A 10,106-nucleotide genomic window follows, 5' to 3' on the forward strand; every position below is an offset into this window, starting at 1 on the left:
CAAAGAATCAAGCCACAACACAACAGAATCAAGCCACAACACAACGAAATCAAGCCACAACACAACAGAATCAAGCCACAACACAACGAAATCAAGCCACAACACAACAGAATCAAGCCACAACACAACAGAATCAAGCCACAACACAACAGAATCAAGCCACAACACAAAGAATCAAGCCACAACACAACAGAATCAAGCCACAACACAACAGAATCAAGCCACAACACAACGAAATCAAGCCACAACACAACAGAAATACTTCTGACCAATAGGGGTCTTTTGGAGTCCAATGGCTCAGAAAGGTCTCAATTGACACAAAATTAAATTTTAGTGCACTGATATTGCACTAATCAAAAAATCACTTTTTTTTTGTCGCTAATCACTTTTTTTTGTCGGCGCAACCCCTTTTATACACTGCATCTAATTTGCATATTAATGTTTTTTTTGGTGCAACATGAAATTAAATATGTAGTGATGCAAATAGTAGTGTAATAATGGGATAATTTATTTCCCTATTCCCTTGTTGTGTCTCCAAAATACCTGATAAACCTGGCATTTATGAAATCAATGCCCAGCTGTTATGTAACAGAAAGTCATATTTTGATTAGAAACCCCATAACATTTTCCCAAGAAGGGGATTTATAACAATTTGAAAATTAATCCAATTTAAATTATAATTACAAAATATTATTATATTTCCATAAGAGTGCTAAACATAAACATTTTGGTAGTATCCCCGAATGTGCTCTTTAGAGGACATCCAGAATTAGGCTAAGCTGTGATATGTAGGCTGTCAGAGAAATTAACTAAAAATATCGACTACAGTGGACAAAAGTCTGTTCTTGGGTCTCAGGTTATATTATTGCTGACTCCAAATCTTTCTTGACAAAAAAAAGTTCTAAAAATGTGTTCTCATTTCGTGCCGCCGAAGTAGAAGGGGCAAAGTCAAAATTAATTAACATCACATCTCATGTAATAAATGCCACAACAGAGAAGAAGAAGAAGAAAAAAAAACTAACACATTAAAGAAATTAAAAATAAAACACATTTCCTGATTTTTGGTTTGCTTCTTGTAAACCGGTAGAAAGGATTAATCCAATATGCTGACTTGATATGCTGTGAATTATCAGCGTATTGGTGTCTTGAGTTTGTGTGATACATTTGTTTGATGTTGCTGTACTACAGCAACTCTGTCGCCACCAAGTGGTCAAGTATATGCAATAAGTTTGAAAAATAACAAATAAATTGCTCTAACCTCTCAGACCTCTCATGGTCCATAACTTACCGTAATGTCCAAGGTCACTCCCAGCTTTATCCATATAATATAGTGCTCCTTGTGTAAACTATATAAATACTTGCTTAAAGGGTTAGTTCACCCTCCGTTCATCTTCAGAACCTCCATTCATCTTCAGATCACAGTTTAAAGGGTTAGTTCACCCAAAAATGAAATTGATGTCATTAATGACTCACCCTAATGTCGTTCCACACCCGTAAAACCTCCGTTCATCTTCAGAACACAGTTTAAGATATTTTATATTTAGTCCGAGAGCGTATCCAAGTGAATGCACACTATACTGTCCATGTCCAGAAAGGGAATAAAAACATCATCAAAGTAGTCCATATGTGACATCAGTTAGTTAATTAGAATCTCTTGAAGCATCAAAAATACATTTTGGTCCAAAAATAACAAAAACTACGACTTTATTCAGCATTGTCTTTTCTTGCTTGTTTGTGTTCAATCCTCAAATAAAGATTCAAACGGCCATGAATTAGCGGATTGATTCATGATTCGGATCGTGTGTCAAACTGCCAAACTGCTGAAATCCTGTGACACTGGCGATCCGAATCATTGATCGATTCACTGATCCATAACCTTTTGAATGTTTATTTGAGAATTGAACACAAACAAGCAAGAGAAGACAATGCTGAATAAAGTCATAGTTTTTGTTATTTTTAGACCAAAATGTATTTTCGATGCTTCAAGAGATTCTAATGAACTAATTGATGTCACATATGGACTACTTTGATGATGTTTTTATTCCCTTTCTGGACATGGACAGTACAGTGTGTATACACTTGGATATGCTTTTGGACTAAATATAAAATATCTTAAAGGGTTAGTTCACCCAAAAATGAAATTTATGTCATTAATGACTCACCCTAATGTCGTTCCTCACCCGTAAGACCTCCGTTCATCTTCGGAACACAGTTTAAGATATTTTATTTTTTAGTTTCAGAGCATATGCAGTCTATGCACACTATACTGTCCATGTCCAGAAAGGGAATAAAAACAGCATCAGAGTAGTCCATATGTGACATCAGTTGATTGATTAGAATCTCTTAAAGCATCGAATAATATTTTGGTCCAAAAATATCAAAAACTATGAATTTATTCAGCATTGTCTTCTTTTCCGCGTTCTTCCAAAAAGATTCAAACGGTATGAATCGATCAATGATTCGGGTCGCCAATGTCACGTGATTTCAGCAGTTCGAATCGCGTCAAACAGCCAAACTGCTGAAATCTCGTGACATTGGTGACCCACAGCATTGATCGATTCACTGATTCATTAACCGTTTGAATCTTTTTGGAGACACACGGAACAGAGGACAATTCTGAAAAAATTCATAGTTTTGGATATTTTTGGATCAAAATGTATTTTCGATGCTTCAAGAGATTCTAATTAACTAACTGATGTCACAAATGGACTACTTTGATGATGTTTTTATTATCTTTCTGGACATGGACAGTAAAGTGGGCATTGACTGCATATGCTCTGGGACTAAAATATAAAATATCTTAAACTGTGTTCCGATGATGAACGGAGGTCTTACGGGTGAGGAACGACATTAGGGTGAGTCATTAATGACATAAATTTCATTTTTGGGTGAACTAACCCTTTAAATGATAGGCTATTCTTTGATATCATTACCATTTTCATAAGATAAAGTACATGTGAAGTTGTTTCACAACTGTCCAGTGCCCTCTCTGGGTCATTCACTCCTTCACAGTGCACTACAGTAGCCTTCTGTATGTGGAATTATATACTAGGGAATAACTAATGAGCTATTTTTCAGACAATTAAGTTGAATACTTAAAACAAAAACTTCACAAATTTGCAAGCTACAATCTGATTGGCTGGCTAATACAAACCTGTATTTTAAATAAGTATGCCATCATGGTCCACAAAACTGCGAAGGTAAAAAAAAAAAAAAAAAAAAAAAAAAAAAAAAAAAATATATATATATATATATATATATATATATATATATATATATATATATTCCTTCTATATAAAGCACTCACACAATTGTTCATGTTTTACGTTCATTTATTTAAATTTTATATATATACATTTTTTTTAACCTTTTCATATAAGCAATCCAGGATGTTCCTTTGTAAAGTGGTCATATTGATTTTTTAATTCATATTACAAATCAAATTTCCTCCTGACGGTCATAGCATCAATCATAAGAAAACCTAAACAAAAAACTGTTTAATAAAAAAAAAAAAAAAGATTTACATCATTCTCATTAATAATAATAATAATACTAAATAATAATAATAATAATAATAATAATAATAATAATAATAATAATAATAATAATAATAATAATAATAATAATAATAAATTGTTTGACTGATAGGTTGTACTAATGATTTGTAGATGAATTGGCTGTACAAGTTGAGTTAAAAAAAGCAGCATTCAAATTCTAATTTTGTTATAATTCTTGATTTCTCAACAGTATGCTGATAACCAGGAAATTACTGAATTAGTTCAGGCCCATAACAGATCCTTTGAATCCCACATGGGATGATTCCTAACATTTTTTTTGTGATGCATTATTTTTTTCTGTTAGTGTTTGATATGAATTAAATGGTTTGATTTTCTGTGAAGTGGGAACATAAAACAAAAGGCAACAGTGCTTGCAATATATCAGAATACATCATATGACACTGTAAATATGTTTTTCCTTCAAAAAACTTATATGGCAGTATCACAATGGAAAGAAAGCTATTTCAGAGCAGTCCAAAACTAAAAACGTCTTGCTTACCAAATATAAAATCATTAAAAAAAAAAAAAAAAAAATTGTTGCTGGCAATATTTAAACTCAATGTACCATTAGTCTTCATGCAGTCAACTCATTCCATGCTTTTGCAGAATGGACTGGTAGATGTCAGACTTCAGAAACCTGGGATAGCAGTCTCTCGCCATTAGACTGAAGATCATCTTCTGTGCAGTATCAAATGAGTTCAGGGTCGGCTCCGAGATGTTGTTTGTAATATTTGTGCGAGTCCCAGAATCAATGTTGACCTGAAAATAATGGCAATAGTTTTTTTTTGTTTTGTTTAAAACATAAATAAAAATGATTGAACAAATTCACAACTCAATATTGTAACTTTACCCAACTCTGGTTTTGAATATAACAGGACTTAAGTCAGGCTATTCTCACGAAAATGTGAGTGTGCAATGTCATGGAATATATACGCCAAAACTCATTTTGGCATGTCTATGCCACGCTGTTTTTTGCGTGCAGATGATACGCACTTTATGGCGTATTATACATACGAACCCCCCACCCCACTACCCTAAACCTACCCAAGAGAGTGTCATATATACGCCATAAAGTGCGTATCATATGCAAGCGAAAAACAGCGTATCATATGCACGCCAAAATTAGTTTTGGCGTATACATTCCACGACATTGCACACTCGTACTATTTATACACATTTATGTGTGATCGGGTTGACTTAAGTAGTTAAAGGTACAGTAATGCATTACTTCCCATAAAAGTAACTAAGTAATGCAATTAGTTACTTTTTAAGGGAGTAACTCAGTGTTGTAATTACTTTTAAAAGTAACTTTCCCCAACTCTGGTTCTGGTTAATGCTTTACTTTCAATAAAAAATAACTAAGCAATTTTAGGGAGTAATGCAATATTGTAAAATATTACTTTTCTTCTTTTGAGTTTAGTTTCCCACTCGCTTGAGTTTTCTTATGTCACTTCGAAGCACTTTTAGGCAGATATACAGGTGTTTAGTGTATTAATAAAAGAAAAGTTGCGGGAGCTATGTAAAACACGTCTCACTCCTCCATTGCTCAACAGAGCCCCCCGCCCGTAAAATATTACTTTTAAAAGTAGCTTTCCTCAAAGCTAGTTGTGGATTTAATGGGACTTATGTAGTTAAAGGGATAGTAAAACATAATTTTTCATAAAAAGTAACTGATGCAGTTAGTTACATTTTTAAAGGTGCACTATGTAACTTTTCGTCCACTGGAGGGCGCCTATTCTAAACGGCTCGCGAGTACCGGGACTTTTATTATGACGGGACGGGACACAATCGCCGGGCGCACGCACTTCCGCTTTTTCCGGTCAGGTAAAAACTGCTATTTTTATCATATCAGATACATTTAAGGGGCCAAAGGCTTCGGCCATCCGTCCACTCTCTTCCCTAAACTAAAATGAAGTAGTGGGCTGTACTTTCCACATGATTGACATCAGGATCAAGTACGCCAGGTTGGCTGGTGGTTATGTTGCCCGCATACCGCCTCCCATGGCCGAGACTGGTATTACGATACCTGTCGGGCCTGGGCTATTAATGCTACTGCTAATTAAGGTTGATATCTCTGCAGCACTAGAGATATCAACTTGACATTTTTTTAATGACATCATCGCCCTTATTTCTTCTCATTCATTTGATGCGTGTAGGTCATTTTTTGGATTTTTTTTACCTCAATTTTTACACATGGCACCTTTTAAGGGAGTAATGCAATACTGTAACACATTACTTGTATAAGTAACTTTCTCCAACACTGGTTGTGGATAGAATGGGACTTATGTAGTTAAAGGGATAGTAATAAAAAGTAAATAAGCAACACAATTAGTTAATTTTAGGGAGAAATGCAATATTGTAACTTTTTTTTTTTTTTTTTTTTTTTTTTTTTTTTTTAAAGAAACCTTCCCCAAATGCTGGTTGTGAATTTAATAGGACTTTTGTACTTAAAGGGATAGTAACGGATTACTTTCCATTAAAAGTATAGTAACACATTAAAGGGATAATAACGGATTATTTTCCATAAAAAGTAAGTGTAATTAATTACCTTTTTAATGGAGTAAAGCAATATTTTAAAACATTACTTTTAAAAGTTATTTTTCCCAACACTGGTTGTGGAAATAATGGTACTTATTTAGCTAGGTAAAGAAAAAGTAATGCATTACTTTTTAAAGTAACTTTCTCTAACACTGGTTGTGGATAAAATGAGACTTGTGTAGTTATGGATTACTTTCCACAAAAAAGTAACTAAGTAGCGCAATTAGTTACTATTTTAAGGGAGTAATGCAATATTGTGTAACACATTACATTACAATGGTTGTGGATATAATAGTACTTATTTAGTTAAAGGGATAGTAACTCATTACTTTCCATAAAAAGTAACTAAGCAAAGCAATTAGTTACTCTTTTAAGGGAGTAACACAATATTGTAACACATTACTTTTAAAAGTAACTTTCTCCAACTCTGGTTCTGGATATAATGGGTGAGAATTATGTAGTTAAAGGAATAGTTCACCCCAAAATAAAAATTCTGTCATTATTTTTTTCACTCCCTCAGGTTGTTCTAAACCTGCATGAGTTTCTTTGTTCAACAACACAAAAGAATGGAACATGTAACATGTAACCAAACAGTTTCTGGTCCTCATCGACTTCCATTTTTTTCTTCTTCATGCAATAGAAGTCAATGGCAACTATTTGATTTCCCACATTCTTCAAAATATATTATTTTTAAATATATATATATATATATATATATATATATATATATATATATATATATATATATATATATATATATATATATATATAATATTTATATTATTATCCCACCCCAGGGATGAAAGTGAAGCTTGTCAACTAACTTTTGAGCAGCAGGACCTAATAGATTTCCTCAGTAGGACATTAGAGGAGTTCAGCACAGTTCAGACGGAGGGCTGTGATTCACCTGTCTGGGTGCTTCCGTTTGCACAAACTCAGTGTAGATTTGGTTTGCCATGCTGATCATCTCTGGTGTACTCTTGATCTTTTTGTATTCCTCACATGCCAGCCAGAACAGAATATTTTCCTCACTGTATTCCGACTTCAAGAAGTCCTGGAAAGCCATCTGTCCCGCTGTAGCATGACACCATTGTTAGAATATATTGTATGGCAAATAGTTTAGTATTCGATCTCCAATTTATATGATGAAACTGAATTTTTAAAAGTTTGAGCATTTGAATATAATTCAAGCAGCTAAATTTCATATAACTTACAATTATTTGATACATCTTTATACAGGAATGAGCCTGAAAGGACTTCTCCTTAACATGGACCACTGACTTTAGTCAAACATAATTTGACTAGTGTTTACATTTGCATTATGCAACTAAACACCTGGCACATCAACTGCACAATAATCCTCAAGCATCTTATACTTTCCAGACATTTAACAAACCGCAATAAATCTTTAAATGATTATCTATGGGGCTGTTACATGACCCTGTTTTCAACTAAAAATGGAAATCTGTTTATGCGTTTGGTAGTTCATGTGAACCCTTGTTTTATTATTGCTGATAAAGAATGTCAAAACCTTTAAGATTAATATTTAAGATTTTTCTTAATTAAACGGATCTATATCTAGTGAATGCCACAGAATATTGTTATCCATTATATTCAGAACTGAATTTTCTCACCTTTACAGGACAGAAGCTTCTCGATGGACTCGCCCCAGGAGTCCACATCATCAACAGGTTCCTGAGAAAAGCAACAAAATCTACCCTTGAAAATTACATGGAGATCCTTCACTGATGAAGCTGATTGTGATATAGATTTCAAATATATTGATTACAAAAACGCCCAGCATTTTAAACCATTTGCCTTCTGCCAATAATATTCCTAACTTCAAATCTTGTATACCATTTAAGAATATCATTAATAAGCAGGGACTCACTTTATGGCCATCTCTGTCAGCAGTGTCCTCTGCATGGAGTCTCCTTCACTCTCTGACTCTTTATGGATCTGGAGGGTCTAAACACATTGACTGGCATGAATGGAACACATGGAAATCAGCATGCAAAGCTTTGGGCAGGGTCACCTCCTCAGTTTGTAAGGTCATGTAGAAAACATCTTCACCACGGAGGTGGTGGCCTGCTCATCAGTGAAAACATTACTTCGGTTTATGAGAAAATACAAGTAAAATAGAGATGCTTATGAGAAAGTATCGTATTATTTAAGTATACCTGCTTTCATTTGTAAATGCAATGTGAAAAAGTAATCAAAAACAAAATGGCGTCAGCATTTTTCTGCGAGGCACTTCTTACAAATAATAAATTGATCAAATATATACAATTACATGGAATATCTTCATGGGGAAATTATAGCTGGATGCAGATGCTAACATTTAAAAAATAAACATTCTTCAGAATTTCTTCTTTTACCCTCCACAGAAGAAATAAATTCATACAGGTTTGGAATGACACTATGGTAAAAAAAAGACATTTTTGTGTAAACTATCCCAAGGCGAAGGCCATAAGCCCTCCATAAAGGGGAGATACAAAAAAAAAAAAATCATTGTTATTATAGTTTATATTTCAAGCTTATTTTGCTTTACATACAGTAAATGTCAATGGTAATAAATACATTTTTGAAATCTATTAGATATATAAAATGTTACTATTTTTAAAAACTATATTTAAATATGCAAATAATAAATATTCAGTAAATGTACCTACAATTCTGGGGCAATTAATGCATTCAAGATGGAAAATAAATAATAAACAATATATGAAATGGTATGCTATATTTAAAGATGCAAATAAAAATAATAATTTAGTAGCTATCTACAATTGAATACTTCAAGATGTAAAATGTTGTATTATTTATTCATTTTAATTCATGATTAAAAATCTATGGCAATAAATACATTTTATAATATAAAAAATATGTTAAATGTTAAATAATATTTTAAATAATTAGCCTGGGGCAATTAATGCATTTTGATATTTTAAGATGGAAAATGTAATATTATAAAATTATTTTAATTTATGATTTCATATGTGTGTTGTTGTTGTTGTTGTTGTTGTTGTTGTTGACGTCGTTATAGTATATTATGTAGTATGTTGTTATAGTATATTTAAATTTCCAAATAGTAAATATTCAGTAACTGTATCTAAAATGAATCAGGGGAAAGAAATGTCAAATGCATAAATACATTTCTGATTAATTGCTAGATTGCCTTGAAACCTGCTATGCAAAAGTCTACACATAAGAGCAGTTTAGATAAGTTTTGTGCTAGATAGCCACTAAGAATTCATCCACATAATATTCTCTGCATTTAACTGCAATTGTTAATAAATTATTGGTCACAAAGAGCTCATTATATTTAGTTTAAACATTGAATAATGTTTCAAATGAGTTTACTTGAGCACAAATACTAGTGCTACAAGTGCATAAGTTTGAACTTGGCCATCCCTGGATCTGGGAGGTACCACACCAACACCTGCCTGTGTGATTGTCCAGGTGGGTCTCCATTATTACCACATATATCCACAATATTGAAATGACGGAATGGAAATCCTGCCATAACCAAATGGCATGTGGTTGAAATAGACCTAAAATTATGTATTTGCCTATTTATGATCTAATACTGTCAATGATACCGGAATATAGGATCTCCCAATTTTCCGTCCCTGCCCATAATCAGAGCTACCGAACATAGCCAGTATCTCAAATATCATATATCAAATATCGACACACACACTGTAAAAAAATATTTAGAAAAAAAGTTACCTGGTTGCCTTAAAATTTTGAGTTCATTGAAATTGAAATTTTAAATTAATACACTGAAATTTTTTTGAGATTCGACAACCTTTATTAAAATATTACTAAAAGATATTGTAAGCATATTGAGTAATTGTGTGTTTTATTTCTGATGATGCAGTGAAACATGCCAAATAGTGCTATTTTCATGATTTATCACATTTTTTATGTGGTTCAGATACAAAAATATTTTGAGTTTCTATTTACTAAACAAATTTCCTTCATTGTATCAACTCAAATTTTTAATTTCAA

At 32.8% G+C, this 10,106-nt stretch overlaps 1 protein-coding gene across 1 annotated transcript; it reads right to left on the minus strand.

Annotated features, from left to right (window-relative positions):
• Window positions 1–3,774: 3,774 nt before the first annotated feature.
• Window positions 3,775–8,035, minus strand: rgs1 (regulator of G protein signaling 1). Its single transcript, XM_067453155.1, has 4 exons — window positions 7,987–8,035; window positions 7,730–7,809; window positions 7,003–7,169; window positions 3,775–4,316 (listed from the first exon to the last, which is right to left on the minus strand). The coding sequence occupies exons 1-4, from the start codon at window positions 8,019–8,021 to the stop codon at window positions 4,140–4,142; spliced, it is 459 nt and encodes a 152-aa protein (XP_067309256.1). The 5' UTR covers window positions 8,022–8,035; the 3' UTR covers window positions 3,775–4,139.
• Window positions 8,036–10,106: the final 2,071 nt, after the last annotated feature.

The sequence above is a fragment of the Pseudorasbora parva genome, chromosome 9 (genome assembly GCF_024679245.1).
Source record: "Pseudorasbora parva isolate DD20220531a chromosome 9, ASM2467924v1, whole genome shotgun sequence".
NCBI classification, from domain to species: Eukaryota; Metazoa; Chordata; class Actinopteri; order Cypriniformes; family Gobionidae; genus Pseudorasbora; species Pseudorasbora parva.

What these genes read in the sequence shown, in the direction of transcription:
- rgs1 (XM_067453155.1), bottom strand. Translation starts at nt 8,021, where the DNA reads ATGCAGAGGACACTGCTGACAGAGATGGCCATAAA. An exon ending in GAAGCTTCTGTCCTGTAAAG is followed by an intron (nt 7,170 to 7,729) that starts GTGAGAAAATTC and finishes GTCATGCTACAG; the next exon opens with CGGGACAGATGGCTTTCCAG. An exon ending in AAACGGAAGCACCCAGACAG is followed by an intron (nt 4,317 to 7,002) that starts GTGAATCACAGC and finishes CATTATTTTCAG; the next exon opens with GTCAACATTGATTCTGGGAC.